Raw genomic sequence first — 17762 nt, forward strand, 5'->3', positions numbered from 1 at the left:
ATTTAGCAATTTCACTGTTGCAAACACCTGGAGCAAAGCATGCTCATAATTAAAAAGAGTTTGGAAGAGTTAAAGTGAGAGGTGATGGACAGAGATCTCAGCTTTCCACCATTTATTCTTGCTTCTGAGCTATTATTTGTGTCAGAAGGGATATTGATTTTCTATAAAAATAAGAAAACAAGAGGCACCAAGGGGCCGCAGAAGGTCAGCTTGGGCTAGAGAAGGAGGGGGGAGGTTTAGCACTCTATCTCTGTCATTTGGCTTCCAGGAGAAGAGAATATTTTCTTTCCTGTGAGATTGGCTTCTAATACATCACCTTAGGAAGGCTCTGGACTGCGACTTCAGGCCACCACCAAACCAATTCACTTACGAAAGAAAAGAAGCTAAATTATATTCAAGGGGAACAAATGAATGATGTTAGTGAAGAATAAAGCAAAATTGGGCTATGACTCACCTAATTAATAGTCACTGTACAGACAATTTGAATAAAGATCAGTAGAAAGTAATTTTACAAAAGAGTTGATCCATTCTAGAATGGAACACACATGGATAGAAAAAATTAAAATAATAATTGAGCTTTTTACATCATAACCACTTTCAGTCCCTCAGAACTCTTGAGGGATTGGTTGGTACAGAACTGAAAAACAGAAACAGAAAAGCAAAAAGAATTATAGGTTAAATTTAAAAGTACTCTGTTTGTAAGCAGAATAAATTTTAAGGAAAGTAGAAATAAACTTCTCTGATCGAGACATAGATTTTCAAACCTAAAACACCTAATATATGCTTTTTAAAAGAACTATTTACTAAGCAAAGTAAAGCTTAATGATCAACTTCATCCTAATAATTTTACAAACTGGATCATTTATTCTGCCAACCCTCAAAAACACTGATATAAAGTTCTACACTTTGATCTGTATGCAAACTGGCACATCCAAGTAGATTTATGAAAGAGTAATAACCAAGAGGATTCTTAAAAGGATTTCTTTTAACGCAGAAAAAGTTGAAAATTTTTGACAGAATCAACTCACCAAGACAGTATAAGATTTAAATCATGAACTGCTGCCTACTTAAAACATATACTAACGCCAGTCCTGTTTACAGGATGTATTTAATAATCTAAGGCAAAGATTGTGGTTCCAAGTTACTATTGACAGGCAGAACATAACGTGCAGTCAAAGTATAACCAAGAATCACCATGAGACTTTCCTGGTGGTCCAGTAGTTAAGAGTCTGCACTTTCATTGCAAGGGACGCAGGATCCTGTTCAAAGAACTAAGAGCCCACATGTCACACGGCATGGCCAGGAAAAAAAATAAAACAATCACCCTCCTTCCTCATAGAGTATATTTAGGGGGGAAAAATACAAAGCACATTATCTGCTTGTAACTAAGATGAATCAGCATCAGCCGAGGTGAGCTGAAGACTCCTAAATACACTTTGAAGAATTTTTCTCATTCTATGTCTGCTGCTTCTCCACCCAATATTCCTTTAGCTACAAGGATTTTGGTATCCACCAAAAAACTCCTGTTCTTTGAAAGAACTCCGAAGTTACGGGCCAGGAAGATAGCCCCAGTGGGGGAACAGGTCTCCTCAATTTGAAAAGAGAAGAATTTCCTAAGAATTGCTGCCTACTTCAATTTACCCAAGCTCTCAGATAACTAGATATGTATTATCACAATCTGACTATAATGTGTGACAGATGTATTGGGGGTAAGAAGGACCTAGAAAGACTCAAGTGCCTCACTGCAAAGTTACAGGCTCTGTATCTGCAACCATATCTGGGCTGTGATCTTAGAGAAGACAGAGTTAACAGTCACTCATACATACAATTAAGTCACAGTTTAGCAAGAAATTCTCGGGAAGAAATACATACACCCGAAAATATCCCCAAAAGCAGTTGTTGTTATTTAATTGTCATTCTTAATAGTGAGATGATTATTATTTGGTATGTAAGCTTGATATTGAAACAAACTTGAACACCTCAATTGAGGGTTTCACCATTATGAAAGGATACACGTTAACTAAGCATTTCTTGTCTGATTAAATATAGCATGATGAGAAGGAAAAAAAGGGTTTATAATCCAAAATCATACATTTAAATTGGGTAAAAAGGCCCTAGAATATACAGCAGAGGAAAATCAGGAAAGCCAAATTATAAGCCTACCAAGTCTGACTCTCTGCAACCCTATGGACTATACAGCCCACCAGCTTCCTCTGTCCATGGCATTTTCTAGGCAAGAGTACTGGAGCGGGTTGCCATTCCCTTCTTCAGGGGATCCTCCTGACCCAGGGATCAAACCCGTGTCTCTTGCATCTCCTGCAGTGGCAGGGGTGCTCTTTAACACTGAGCCACCTGGGAAGCCCCACCTAGTTGTACAGCCTGGCAAACATAAAGTTAGTAAGAAAAAATTTTAAAGCGAGATTAAAAACCACCCATGAAAGGTACACCTAAACAGCTTTTCCTATTCCTGACAAAGTCCCACCTTGAAGTTCCTAAGATTTACACCTTTGTTTTTCAGACAAATGTCAGAAGAAGCAAAACCCTACGAAAGATCATTTGTTCTGTTAGTTGTAAAAGTTAAGCTGAGACAGAAAAGTGCCATGGGAAAAGCAAGCTTAAAGAGCAATCAAACACAGTGGTTACCTATGAGCTATGGAATTAGGTTTGATTCCCAGTTATGCTACTAAATGACCTTGGGCAAATTATCTCCACATTCATAAGCTCTATTTCCTCATCTATAAAATACAAACAGTGGCCCCTACCAGACTGGGGAGTTGTGAACATTAAAAAGGAATATATGTTCTGCACAATAGTACAGGGCCTGGCACACAGTTAGTGCTTAAGAATGGTAACTAACACTGTTAAGGGCTTTCCTCATAGCTCACTCGGTAGAGAATCTGCCTGCAATGCAGGAGACCCGGGTTTGATTCCTGGGTCGGGAAGATCCTCTGGAGAAGGAAATGGCAACCTACTCCAGTATTCTCGCCTGGAGAATGCCATGGACAGAGCAGCCTGGCGGACTACAGTCCCTGGGACCACAAGGGTAGGACAAACTTGGCGACTAAACCACAATAGTAACAGTAATACACTGGTCCTCAGTTAGAAGTACTCAGCCCTACGAGGGAGCACCCATGAAGGCCTTTGTTTTGATACTATGAATGGTGGTGGGAACTACATAGGATGCCAAACATGGGACATCCCTCTTCACAAAGAGCTGCCTCACCCAAAACACCAACAGCATCAGCATGGAGAAACAGACATCACCCATTAATATTCATAACAATATTAAAGCATCAAGCTGGGGAGTATCGATGTTTCTAGGACTATCTATCTATTTGAGATGCAAAAAATTTTAAAGCCATCCAAAACTACACTGACATTTTAAGCATACACCCATCAGAGACAAATTTTGCTGGCTCAATGACTTTTGGTGTAAGACTAATGGGATTCAGTACTGTTATTTTCAAAGTCTACCATGTGTTCTGACAACTTGAACGTCAGCCATTAAAATAAACTCAATACAGTTAAACTGTAAGTAGTAGAGAACACAAATAGAGCCCAGAAATATTACTATCTAAAACCATGATTCTTAATGGGTAAAGGCAGCTTACCAAGAACATTTACAAATTCCATATGCCTGGCACCAGCATTTTCTCTCCATGCGCACACGCACACACACATGCACACACACAAGTCTCTGCTGAGGCCCTGGTTCTAAAGAATAGTTATGTATGTATGAACTGCATGGCATAAAGAACAGCAAAATGTTTTTAAAATAAAACTCCTGGTTATGCTTTTGAGGTATACGTTTTAAATGACTTTCAGAAACAAATGTGTTGCTGTAAAATATAGCCTCCTTGATATAGGGTAACAGGATCATTGAGCCAGAGACAAACACAACCTGACTGGTTAAAAGAAAGCTACAAAGTCAGTATCAGAGGCTGGTTTGAAAGAAAGTTGAAATCATCAAGACTGTGGATTTGTGCTCTGGGTAAAATTAACCAGGAAAATCTTTTGACTTAGTAAGGGAGATCTCACCATTCTGACATGTTCTCATCAGAGCCCTGTTTCTGTTCATCTGCTTCACACTCCATCCTTTCTTTCCTTCCCGTTTTGCTTAGGAAAGTCCTGTTTTCTGCTGATTCACACAACCCATGACCTGACGAGGTCCAGGGAGTATTCTCCTTCCAGCGGGACAGACGCTGCTTCTTGGCCGACTTGAACCTGCAGCCTCTCTCATAGCTCCAATCTGACACCTTGAGCTTCTGCTGAAGGCTGGCAGCCACCTCTGACGTCACTCGCTTCACCTTTCGCCGGCGCCGGAGCGGTCGACAGGGTGCATTTTCAGTAAAGGAGTCAGATTCATGCCAAGAATGCTGCTTACTCTTAACAACGGCGTTGAGAGCTGGGTGCCGTTTGACTACCATCGTGTCATCAGAGTCACTGAAATTGGTGACCGGGGCCATTTCTCGACAGTCCTTGAGAGCCTCATCCAGACTGGACTCGGAGGCCTCACTGTAGCAGCAGGTATGCTCCGCCAGGTGAGTGAAGTCTGAACGGCGCTTCCGGCCTCTCCGTTTGCGAAGCTGCCGCCTCTGCTGCCGCGGGCTCAGGGCCATCTCCTCCCAGAGCTCACCAAGCTTATTCTGCTCAGATGTCTGCTCCAAGGCTGAGGCTAAGTCATGAACCAGCTCATCCATGAGGCCACATCTACCTAAAGGAGATTCAGAAGAAAAGAAAACAAGAGAAAGACTGAATAGGATCTGTTGCTTTAGGATAATTTTTTAAACAGATCGTGGCACTGCAGAGTCCACTCCATCTATAGAAAATGCACCTGCGTTCACCTGGCTCCAGTTAAGATTCTACTCCTGTCATCCATGCACCGTGGATACATGGATCATCCTTGCATCTGGCCCTTGTTAAATGCCTATCGCCATCATGTTCTTAAGCACGAAAACTCAAAATACTCACAAGATGACAAGTGGGTTATTAGTAAAAAAATTAGCAAACTCAGGGGAATAAATCACTCCTTCTTCCCAATTAAACTTGCTCAACAAGATTACCTGATGATGAGATCTAAAAGGTTTGGAGAATGTCTCTTTAGACAGGAGCAGAAAAACACTCAACTTCAAAAACATAGATGAAAAGACTGTTCTACAGTCTTGGGTCACTAATAAGTGTTCTGGCAGGAACAGAAAAACAACTTAGTGACACAGAGGGCTGCTTGCAGCTCTGGTGATCCAAGAATTTGTAGTGACCCAGGTTTGTACTGTGCACAGAAAAAAAAAAAGACGGTTTGCACCCACTCTGGTTCCAGCTACCATCCAGAGGCTATGAAGTAAAGAGCTTTAAAGAGTATATGTCATAAACTTGTAAATAATTAGCAACTTTTACGTTCTTCTCACTCTCCTTCAGAAAATAAAGTGAGCATCCAAATTCTGTGCTTCAGTGCCAGACAATCACACAGAAACAGGATACAACTGAGGCTGAAATGACAATACGTGGAGTCTCTAAGATTTCTAGGTAACAGCTTTCCAAAATTTCCTATTTTTCAACTCATCATTGTCAAACCATCATACTTCAGGGATCACTTCAGAGGCAAACCTTCCAGAGGCAGAGAGCAGGAAGAACAATTTTCAAAATGCTTTTTTAAAAAGGGAAATGTGTAATATACTTCCTACACCTAATTAAATACATGTTAAACTAGCACTTTTCCCCTAGCTCTTAAGTTCAACCTATTTCAAGACCATAATTAGAGCTTAAAACTCTATGGTGCCACTCTCAGACCATATTTCCGTTCATCCAAAAACCTATTTTCACGCTATCTCCAGGCCAACCAACTTAAAGTCAGGTGGAGCAATGGGGACACCTTGTTCCGAAACTACCAACAAAAAAAACTTCTCAAAGTGTCAAAAGCCACACTCAAGCAATAAGCTATTTAAAATGCCATGACTGGGGTTTAGGGAGACAACTGTCCCTAAAAACCAAATAGGGGAATCTAAGTCTATTTCCCTCATAGAGAACTACTGCTTTAAAAACTAGCGCAAAACTGTAAAAACTTTAACACGGAAACAACTAGAAGCTGAATGCCTTGCCTGTGCAGTCGAATGCAAGCCTTTCAAAGACTGCAAAAATTGGAACAGCAGGTGACAGAAGAACCTTGGAACTCCTACCCTCCCTGGATGCACCGTCCGAGAGGATCCGGGGCCAGGCAAGCAAAGGCTGTCCGAGTTGCGCAAAGGATGGAACCAGAAACCAGTAGAAGTAAAAAGAAAGATGCAGGCAGGCGCAGGGTCGTGTAGGCGGAGACCGGGTTGGGAGGGGAGACGTTGGGGGAAGACATGAGGGAACTTCTCACTTGGGGAGACCTAGGAGCAGGGAGTCAGCTCTTCCAGGGCAGAAACTGCCAAGATGCAAGCCCTGGTGATCTAAACTCCCTCCGTGCCAGGGGTCGCAATATGACCATATCTGTTCGGGGGAAAAAAGTGTGTTTCGAAGGGCTCTACCCACCACGACCCGGGGCCCGCCCCCGAGGACGAGGGCGACCACAGCTCGGGACACCAAGCCCTTACGCTGTCGCCAGCCCCCACAGAGCCAGAAAGTAGGGAAGAGAGAAAGTGACTGTCACCTGGCAGATGGCCCGAAACCCTCATCCCCCGGATTCGGGGGGATATGGGCCCTGAAAACCAAGGCCCGCCACCCTCACCCGCTCCCGCCAGCCTCTGCCGGCCCCTTGACGCCCCCCGGTCGGTCCCTCCCGGCCCAGAGCCCGGATCCCCGCTGGCGCCGACCCCCAGGACCCCGACCCTCTCATTCCCACTCCCCCTCACCCGCTGCCGCAGCCACCTCCAAAGGCCGCCGCTTGCGGGGCCGAGTCTCCCGGCCCGAGCTTCCCTCTCTGACCTCATTTCCGGTCTGGGCCGGAGGGGTGGGGCGGCGGCGAGATGGGAGGAACTTGGCGGCACGGGAGGCCCCGCCCCAGCATGGCGCTTCCGGCCAGCAGCCCCGCCCACTTCCGTCCCGTGGGACGCTGGGGGCCACAAGAACCCGGAAGGAAGGCAAGGAGGCCAGGAGCGGTGGTGTTTCGGAGGCAGACGAAGGACCGGGGCAGACAGGACCGTGGCGCTGAGGTGCCCATCTTGGGGAAGAGCCTACCCCGTGCAGGCCTCGTCTGCCTTGGAGACGTCCGGAAATTGGCCCCTAGAGAGGGGCGTGGGCCTGTCCTTGCTCGATGACCGGCATTATACAAGCGCGTGGAGACTTTATATAACTGACTTTATACAACTATGGGAGTTGTGTAGCCTTTGGCAGGATAGCGTGGTAGTGAGTTAGACTATTAAAGATGCACTTTGCCTTGAGTAACAAAAAAGTAGTACTGGATTATAACTTGAAGTGTAGAGTTGATGCTTTTGAACTGTGTTGGCGGAGAAGACTCTTGAGGGTCCCTTGGACTGCAAGAAGATCCATCCAGTCCATCCTAAAGGAAATCAGTTCTGTATATTCATTGGAAGGACTGATGCTGAAGCTGAAACTCCAGTACTTTGGCCACCTGATGCGAAGAACTGACTCATTGGAAAATTTCCCTGATGCTGGGAAAGATTGAAGGTGGGAGGAGAAGGGGAGGACAGAGGATGACATGGTTGGATGGCATCACCATGAGTTTGAGTAAACTGCGGGAGTTGGTGATGGACAGGGAGGCTTGACATGCTGTGGCCCACGGTGTCGCAGAGTCAGACCCGACTGAGCAACTGAACTGAAAGGTAACAGCCATAGTCAAACTGGGGTAAATCAATCACTTATACAAATAAATGTATAAATGGGGAAGGAGAGATGTCTTTGGTGCAGAATTCTAAACAATTTTTATAGATACTCCACCATGAGGCCTCACTCCTCATTCTAAATGTGGACTGTGCAGTGACTTCCTTCTGAAGAGTACCATGTGAAAAGTGGGGGAAGGAGAGTAACTTTTATAGTGGAGAAACTAAACAAGCACTGCCTCAGTCAGGTGACCAAGGTTAATATCAACAGTGTTAAATCATGTTGATAGTATGTGCACTAGCGAGGATATGACAAAAATGGCCTTTTATCTCTGATACTTTCCTTCTAAAACTCATAATCCCAGTCTCAATAAAAGGGAAAAAGTGGACAGCCCCCGCATGAGGGACATTCTACAAAATGTCTGACCAATATTCCTCAAAACTGTCAAGATTTTCAAAGACAAAGTCTGAGAAACTGCCACAGCCAAGAGGAGTTTACAGAGACATGAGGTGAGGTGAAGTCGCTCAGTCGTGTCTGACTCTTTGAGACCCCGTAGACTGTAGCCTACCAGGCTCCTCTGTCCATGGGATTCTCCAGGCAAGAATACTGGAGTGGGTTGCCATTTACTTCTCCAGAGACATACCAAGTAAATATAATATTGTATCCTGATGTGACACTGGATTAGAAAAAGGATATTTGGTTATAACTAAAGAAATCTGGATAAACTATGGGCTTTAGTTAATAATAATGTCCCAACATTGGTTCATTAATTGTGACAAATGTTGTTTACTAATGTGAGATGTTGGAGAAGGAAATGGCAACCCGCTCGTTTTCTTGCCTGGAGAATCCCAGGGACGGTGGAGCCTGAGGGGCTGCCATCTATGGGGTCGCACAGAGTCGGACACGACTGAAGCGACTTAGCAGCAGCAGCAATGTGAGATGTTAATAATGGAGGAACCTGAGTGTGGGGTGTGTGGAAACAGTAGTACCTCTGAATTTTCCTGGAAACCTAAAGCTATTGTGAAATTGTTTATTTTTAAATAACTTTGACCCTGAAAATTCTGCCTCTATGAATTTCATCTAAAGAAAAAATTAGAAATGGACAATGTAAAGTACAGGTAATTAATCTTTGTAGTGCCGAGTTTAAAAAAAAAAAAAAGCCTAACGTAAGAGTTGTGAGTTAAGTTTTATGGGCAAAATGAGGACTGTAGCCCAGGAGATAGCATCTCAGATAGCTCGGAGAAACTGCTCCAAAGAGGTAGAGGGGAAGGTCAGTGTATATGTGGTTTTGGTAAAGGGGGAGCACACGCAATCAAGCACGTTTTCTTTTGTTTGGCAGAATGTTTCTGCTAGTCACCAGGAGCAGTCATCACCGTGAAGGACTTCGGGACTTCTCTGGATGTAAGGAGATAACAAGAACTGGGCTCATAAAATCGACTCTGAAATTATTTAACCATCTGAAGACTTGTTTTTCCAGTTTTTCCCAGAGCACAGAGTGCCTCTTTTCTGCCCTCCACCCTGAATTCCTTTCAGGGATTGTTGAAAGTCAGCATAATTTAATTCTTGTAGATGGCAAGTGCCAATTTGTAGTTGACAGGAGCACTGTGGGAGGGAGGCATGAGACTACTAGAAAAAAGCCAGAAATCCTACAACAGGGGTTACTTATCTAAACTACAGTATGTCTATAGGATGGAATACCTTGCAGCCTTTTGAGAGTGATTATAGAAGAATATTTAATTTCATGAAAAGTCATCAATTTCTGATTGTGTACATTTCTGTATGATGGTTGTGCTTTAAAGCATTCCTTTAAAGAAGAAAGGGAGGGGACAGGGAAAGTTTCTTTAAAAATGTAGACTATGAGACTATTCATGCATAAAGGAAATTAAATCTATACTTGCACAGGAATATGACCAGAATAATACATCACTTATCATCCAAAATAGTTCCATTATAAGTTATTGTATCTCCTGCATGTTGTTTCTATGGGTTTTCAGAATTTTCTGTAGGTGAAACATTGTGTAAAGACTGAAGGGAGTAGACAAAGATGACTCAAGTTTTGAGCCAGAATGACTCACAGAGTGAAGTGAAGTGAAAATCAGTCATGTCCAACTCTTTGCAACCCCACGGACTGTAGTTTGCCAGACTCTTCTGTCTATGGAATTCTCCGGGCAAGAATACTGGAGTGGGTAGCCATTCCCTTCTCCAGAGGATCTCCCCAACCCAGGGATTGAACCCGGGTCTCCCGCATTGCAGGCGGATTCCTTACCAGCTGAGCACCAGAGAAGCGCAAGAATACTGGGCTAACAGAGGGGTTGGTGCCTTTTGCAGAGCTAGAGAAGTCAAGGAGAGAAAAAAGTTTGGTAGAAAGATGATTAATTCCACTTTGGACATGCTGAATTTGTGACTCCCACAGGACAAAAAGATGGAAATGTTCAAGAGGTGTCCACAGCCATCAGCCTCCTTTCTGCTTAAGTGAAGTTCTCTCCCATAAATCATATCAGCTCCCATAGTGTCACTTCCCTCCGTCAGCAATGAACGCTCCCACATTTCTTGAAATCCAGCTTTTGGTTTCAGATTTATGCTAGATAATTTCCACTTATTTTCTCAAGCAGCACCTCCAGGTTAAGATGTCAAAACAAGTGTTAGTTTCTTCCGGAGCCCCTATTATATTTGTCCTTCTCCCACTGTTCCCAGTTTGGGAAATGTCACCACCATCATGCAGTTACCCAGGTGAATTAGCCATTAGCCCTTGTTTTTTTCCTTAATACTTCTTCATCTAAATAAATGCCAAGCTTCAAGGATTCTACTTCGATAGTATTCTTGCATCCACCCTCCCCCTTTTGCTTTCTGTCTGCCATTGGCCACAGCTGGGTAGGCAGCCTCTCTTGTGGATGGCATAGCAGCCTCCTTACTGGTCTTGCCACTTCCATTCTCTCCCCCAAAAGTCATTCTCTACACCGGCACCAGAGTGGGATTCCTGAAACACCATTTCACTTCAACCATCTTTCACTATCTCCTGTGTCACGCTGGGCACACCAGACCGCTTGCTTTTTCTTGAGCACCCCTGGGGTTCAAGGGGATTTAAAGGCTCAGGGTCAGTGTCACCTCCATGAGTCTTCACCGTGCTTGCCTACTCTTTGGGATCTCTCAGAACTTGCTATCTTTTTTTTTTTTTTTCTTGTATCTTTATTACAACATTTCTTCACTCAGCCTTGAATCTGAGACAATTCTGTGCAAGTTTGCCTCCCCAGCTAAATTACTCTTACAACAAATATTCACTGAGTACTTATCACACATGTGGCCCTACGCTAAACTCTGGAGATATAGCTGGGTGAGCAAAAATGAAGCCTACTCCACTGCCCCAGAGATTCTGCTAGCCATTGTATGGCCACCAATTCCAGGCACAGTGCTTTGTACATGGTAGGTGCTCCCTAACTACTGTCAGTTGACGAAAGTAAATATTTGTTTACTATGCTGGAACAGGAAATTAGAATTGCTTGTCTTAATCTTAAGAGAAAATTTAAGTGAAAGCTAGTGACAGTGGGAGCCATGGGCAGGGCTACGCAGGGAAAGAGGGTACAGGAGCAAAAACCTGTGGAGGGCAAAGCAGTCAACTCAAAGGACAGAGAGCAGTGGGAAAGAGCCGTGTATAGAAGCCAGAGAAGGGTGACATTTACAAAAAGAGACCAAGAGGACAGTTAGGGAGAAACGGGTCTCAGGAAAGGCCATCATACTTGCTAAGTGAAGCAAGCACTGATTATAGGGTTTATGTAGACTTAGAGCAGAGAAGGCAATGGCACCCCACTCCAGTACTCTTGCCTGGAGAATCCCATGGACGGAGGAGCCTGGTAGGCTGCAGTCCATGGGGTCGCTAAAAGTCAGACACGACAGGGCGACTTCAGTTTCACTTTTCACTTTCATACATTGGAGAAGGAAATGGCAACCCACTCCAGTGTTCTTAGCTGCAGAGTCCCAGGGACGGGGGAGCCTGGTGGGCTGCCATCTATGGGGTCACAAAGAGTTGGACACGACTGAAGCGACTTAGCAGCAGCAGCAGACTTGGAGCAGGTAAAGTGGAGGCAGGAGAGAAACCAAAGGTGAAGCTCCGTACCTGATAAGATGCCCTGACGGCTTAACTTCCTCATCTGTCTGTCACAAGAGACAACAACAAAACATACTCATCTCTTGAGTGGTGGTTAAATGAAATAATGCAAAATATTTCATTTAGAGCCCAACACGAATTAAGCACTCTGAAAATGTTAGTAATTACGGAATAGAGGAAGTCAAAAAATTTCCCTTAACTGACCATCAGGATGGAACTTCAAGTAGAATGAGCAAATCACCAGCTGAAAAGGATCTGCACACAGTAAGGAACAACAGGCTTCTCCCTTCTTTGTTTCGCACAGAGGAAAAAATAAGTACCTCCACTGAAATGGCAACCCACTCCAGTGTTCTTGCCTGGAGAATCCCAGAGAAGGTGGAGCCTGGTGGGCTGCCATCTATGGGGTCGCACAGAGTCGGACACGACTGAAGCAACTTAGCAGCAGCACTGGCTGATTCATTGGATTCCATGCAGTTATAATAACTTGAAAGTCCTCTGCATGCCTGCACAACCTAGGATATGGTCCCTGCCCCATACTCCTAGTGAAGTCGCTCAGTCGTGTCCGACTCTCTGCGACCCCATGGACTGTAGTCTACCACACTCCTCCGTCCACGGGATTTTCCAGGCAAGGGTACTGGAGTGGGTTGCCATTTCCTTCTCCAGAGGATCTTCCTGACCCAGGGATTGAACCCAGGTCTCCCGCATTGTAGGAAGACACTTTAACCTCTGAGCCACCGGGGAAGTCGCAGCCCATAAACTCTCCTTCCATGCCTCCCCACTCCCACCCCAGGGCCTTGGCATGTGCTGTCCTGAAACCAAGAATGCCTGTGTTTTAGGGCTTTGCAGGTGAGGGTCATGGAATATTCTCATCTTTGAAGTTTTGGCTAAAATGTCACTTCCACAAAGAGGCCTTTTCTAATACCATCTTACTTAAGAAATCCTACTCCCCTAAAGCCATTTTCTATCTCACCATCTTCTTTATTTCACTTATGGCCTATTTCATAATCCAACATTACCTTATTTTGTGTGTATTTGTTTATGCTCTGTCACCTCCAACTAGACTATAAATATCGTAAGAACAAGGAGATTGTCTTTTCTTATGCTTTTGTGTTCCTTCATAATTCATCTCATCAAAGCTATGGTTTTTCCAGTAGTCATGTATGGGTGTTGGAGAAGGAAATGGCAACCCACTCCAGTATTCTTGCCTAGAGTCCTGTGGATGGAGGAGCCTGGTGGGCTGCTGTCTATGTGGTCGCACAGAGTCGGACATGACTGAAGTGACATAGCCATGCATGCATGCATGCATGCATGGATGTGGGAGTTGACTATAAGGAAAGCTGAGCACTGAAGAATTGATGCTTTTGAACTGTGGAGTTGGAGAAGACTCTTGAGAGTCCTTTGGACAGCAAGGAGATCCAAACAGTCCATCCTAAAGAAAATCAGTCCTGAATATTCATTGGAAGGACTGATGCTGAAGCTGAAACTCCAATCCTTTGGCCGCCTGCTGTGAAGAACTGACTCATTTGAAAAGACCCTGATGCTGGGAAAGATTGAAGGCTGGAGGAGAAGGGGACAACAGAGAATGAGATGGTTGGATGGCATTACCAACTCAATGGACATGAATTTGAGTAAACTCTGGGAGTTAGTGATGGACAGGGAGGCCTGGTGTGCTGCAGTCCATGGGGTCGCAAAGAGTCAGACATAACTGAGCGACTGAACTGAACAATTTGTTTCCTTGTTCAGAGCTTCTCTAAACTGATCCAAGACACTTTGAATCTCCCAAATATTCCAATAGCCACTGAAGGGATGTTGTTCATAATAGAAGCAGTGTCCACCAGGGAGGACAGGAAGTGTTTGCATTTACCTGAAAAATGGGTGACTCCCTGAAACTTGCCCCCCTTCCTGGCCCCAGCCCTTCTGACACCTTCTCTTTGGCAGGAGGCAGATGGCAGAAGTTTGTCAAATTCTACCTATGGCCCAGCTCTCTTACTCTCTCACTTACCCTCCTCAGCAACATCGAATCTGGTGGGTTGTCAAGGAAGCATTTATCAAAGGCTTCCTATGGTCCAGGCATCGTGCTGAAGACTTTAAATTCATTATTTCATCTTCTCGATATCCTTTTTGATGTTGGTGTATGTATTAATTTCCTGTTGCTGCTAAAACAAATCACTACCTGGTGACTCCAAACAACCCAAATTTATTATCTTACAGTTCCGTAAGTAGGTCAGAAGTTCCACATGGATCTCACTAGGCTAAAATCAAGGTGCTAAAATCCTGGCTTGTTCCTTTCTGAAGCCTGTAGGGAGGAGCACATTTCTTGGCTTTTTCTAGCTTTGCCAGGCCTCCCAAATTCCTCAGCTTGTGCCCTCCCACCATCTTCAAAGCCAGCAATGTCGAATCTCTCTGATCCTCCTGCCGCCATATCTGTCTCTGACCACAGCTGGGAGAGGTTCTCTGTTGTTAGGAACCCATGTGCACCCACATGAGTAATTCAGGATAGTCATTCCGTCTCAAGATCCTTAACTTTAATTGTATCTGCAAAGTATATTTGTTTGCCAGAGCTGTCATAACAAAGTACCACAGACTGGGTGCCATAAACAACAGTCATGTATTTTCTCACAGTTCTGGAAGCTTGGAGTCTAAGATGACGATGTCAGGAGGTTTGGTTTCTTCTGAGCGCTCTCTCCTTGGCGTATAGACAGGCTGTCTTCACTCTGTCTCCACAGTGTCCTCCCTCCAAGTGTGTCCAGGTCTCAAGTTCCACTTCTTATAAGGGCACCAGTCGTTGGATTAGGGCTCATACTAACAGTCTTATTTTAACTTAATTATCTCTTTAAAGATCCTATTACCAAATACAGTCAAATTCTGAGGTACCAGGAGTTAATACATCAACATATGACTCTGGGGATACAGTCCATAACAGATTTAAGTCTATCATCATGCTATATATTTTCAATTTGTCCCATCTGTCCTTTGTTCTTTTTCCCTCTTTTTCTTCCTTCTTTTGGATTGCTTTTTATTATTTCATTTTATGTTCTTTGTTAGTTTATTGATTATACCTCTGTTTTATGTTTTTAGTGGTTGCTTTAGGATTAACTTATCTTATTCTGCCTTCAAGTAATATTTTAACCCTTTATACCTTGTACACAACAATACCCCTCCATTTCCTCTTTCCTAGCCTTTGTGCTATTGTTATCACACATTTTCTAAATATAGCAGAAATCCCCAAATACATTCTTTTTTAAAAGTTAACTAATTAATTTTGGTTGCATTGGGTCTTTGTTGCTACAAGTGGGCTTTCTCTAGTTGCAGCAAGTGGGGGCTTCTCTTTGTTGTGGTGCGTGGGCCACTGCAGTGGTTTTTCTTGCTGTGAAGTACAAGCTCTAGGTGCACAGGCTTCCAGTAGATGCCTGGGCTCAGTTCCAGCATGTGGGCTCAGTAGTTGTGGCTGGAGGGCTCTAGAGTGCAGGCTTAGTAGTTGTGGTGCATGGACTTAGCTGCTCCAAGGCATATGCAATCTACCCGTACCAGGGATCAAACCCATGTCCCCAGCACTGGCAAGTGGATTCTTATCCACTGTACCACCAGGGAAGTTCCCCACAATACACTCTTATTTGTTTGCCTTAAACAGTTATCATTTAGAGATTTTTTTTTTAATTAGGTAAAAGAGTTATAATTTCACAAATGCCATTTTTGGTGCTTTTCATTTCTTTGTGTAGATCCAGAATTTTATGTAGTATAAATTTTCCTTCTACCTGAAGTATTTTCCCTTAACATTTCTTGTAGTTCTGGTATGTTGTTGATGATTCCTTCAGGTTTGTCTGGGGGAAAGAAAAAAAAAAAAAGCCTTATATCATCTTCATTTTTGAAAGATAGTTTGCTGAGTATCGAATCTTAGGTTGATGGTGCTTTCAGTACTTTAAAGATACTGCCCCATTGTCTTCTGGCATGTGTTATTCCCGAGATAAAGTCTGCTGTTACTCTTATCTTTGTGCCTTTTACAGAAAACACCTTTATACTGTTGCTGCTATTTTTTCCTCTGTATCTCTAGTTTTAAGCAAGCTGACTATGATGTGTCTTAGTATTCTTTTCATCATGTCTATTGTCCTTGGGATTCACTGACCTTTTTGGATCTATGGGTTTACAATTTTCATTCAATTTGGAAAGTTTTTGGCTATTATTTCTTCAAATATTATTTCTCCTCTCACTTGCTCTCTACTTCTGGGACTCCAATTACACATATTTTAGATTGCTTCAAGTTGTTCTTTTGTTCTTTCTTTTTTATTATGGTTGTGTTCTGTTCTCCACCGCACCCCCCCTCACCCCCGCCGTGTGCTTCATTTTGGATAGTTTATATTGCTATGTCTTCAGAGTCACAATAGTTTCTTCTATATCATCTAATCTATTGTGACTCTCACCCAATATATTTTTCATCTCAGACACTGTATATTTTTAGAACTTAGATTTGGGGCTTTAAAAAATCTTCCATGGTTTTCCTTAGTATGCTTATATTTTTCTACCTCGTTAAACATCAAATATAGTTATAAAAGCTGTTTAATGTCCTCATCTAATAGTTCTGTCATCTGTGTAATTCTAAGTCTGTTTTTATTGATTGTTTTTTCTTTACATTACAATTGTATTTTCCTGCTGCTTTGTGCCTGGTAATTTTTTAAATTGCTTCCCAAACATAACTAATTTTACTTTATTGTATACTGGAAAATTTGGTATTCCTTTAATTATTTAAGGTGGGAGTAAATACAGTCCCTAGCTGGTACAGTGGTAAAGAATTCGCCTGACAATGCAGGAGACGCAAGAGATGCAGGTTTGATCCCTGAGTCGGGACGATCCCATGGAATAGGAAATAGCAACCCACTGAAGTATTCTTGCCTGGAAAACTCCATGGACAGAGAAGCCGGGTGGCTTACAGTCCACGGGGACTCAGAGTCAGACACACTGAGCACACACGCTTGCACAAGCATATACTCCATTGATGCCAGAAAAAGAAGTCCCAGGCCCTGCACTGCGCTGAAAATATCTTACTGGCTTGGGACACTGGAGATTATTTTTCAATTCAGAAAGCTCTAGTCCCTTTATATTCCTTCTAAATTCTGTTGACAAGCTAGTTGTTTCCTTTTGTAATCCACCTCTTTCTTAGAAAGAGCCAGCTGATCATTTCAGTGCTCTACCTGGAAATTTCACTACTCAAATCCATAAGTTGATTAAGTAATTTTTCTACTGTCCAAATTACCTCAGACAGGTTTTACTGATTGTTTAACCATACATAATATGGGCTACCTTTTTTCCAACCTGCTATAGCAGTATCTTTATCATCTTTCCCAGCCTACCTACTTGCCTTCCAATCCCAAAGCCAATGTTTGTATCTTTGCCTTGGGTTTTGATTTATTTTTGTTTTTGGCAGCATCAAACTTCTAAGTACCAATTTATCTATCAGTTATCCACTTCAGAATAATACTGCATAACAAGTCACTCCAAAATTTGGTTGCTTAAAACAACATCCACTTATTATTTCTCACAAGTCTATAGGCTGACTGATTAGGATTGCCCATCTGGGGAGGACTGGCAGATCTCGTCTGGGATTGTTCATGTACCTGCAATCAGCAGGGAGATGGTTGCTCTAGTAAATCTTCTTCTAGAACAACTTGACTGTCTTCCCCATGCCTCCAGCACAGTCATGTTCTCATGACCAGAGTCTAGCCCTGGTATATTCTCATGTGTGTTAGTCGCTAAGTCATGTCTGACTGTTTGCAACCTCATGGACTGTAGCTCACCAGGCTCCTCTGTCCGTGGAATTCTCCCAGCAAGAATACTGGAGTGGATAGCCATTCCCTTCTCCAGAGGATCTTCCTGACCCAGGGATTGAACCCAGGTCTCCTGAATTGCA

General features: G+C 43.4%; 1 protein-coding gene and 1 long non-coding RNA gene across 7 annotated transcripts in view; one reads left to right on the forward strand and one right to left on the reverse strand.

Annotated features, from left to right (window-relative positions):
* The window catches only part of GPATCH2L (G-patch domain containing 2 like), a 59770-nt gene extending 52833 nt beyond the window's left edge, over positions 1-6937 (reverse strand). For 4 of the 6 annotated variants that reach the window (XR_001918640.1, XM_018053930.1, XM_018053932.1 and 1 more), the window contains exons 1-2: positions 6831-6909; positions 4039-4714 (exon numbers count right to left, since the gene is read on the reverse strand). Coding sequence is in view for 5 of the 6 variants with exons in the window: in XM_018053930.1 (XP_017909419.1) it covers positions 4039-4700 (662 nt within the window). In the remaining variant the exon portion in view is untranslated. Of the gene's footprint in view, positions 1-4038; positions 4715-6830 lie in introns of all 6 variants that reach the window. The other 2 variants (XM_018053931.1, XM_018053933.1) reach the window with 1 other exon arrangement.
* Positions 7714-9407, forward strand: LOC102190882. The gene is made up of 2 exons (XR_310351.3): positions 7714-7760; positions 9098-9407. It is a non-coding gene; the product is annotated as an uncharacterized LOC102190882 (long non-coding RNA).

Source organism: Capra hircus, chromosome 10 (assembly GCF_001704415.2).
Source record: "Capra hircus breed San Clemente chromosome 10, ASM170441v1, whole genome shotgun sequence".
NCBI lineage: Eukaryota > Metazoa > Chordata > Mammalia > Artiodactyla > Bovidae > Capra > Capra hircus.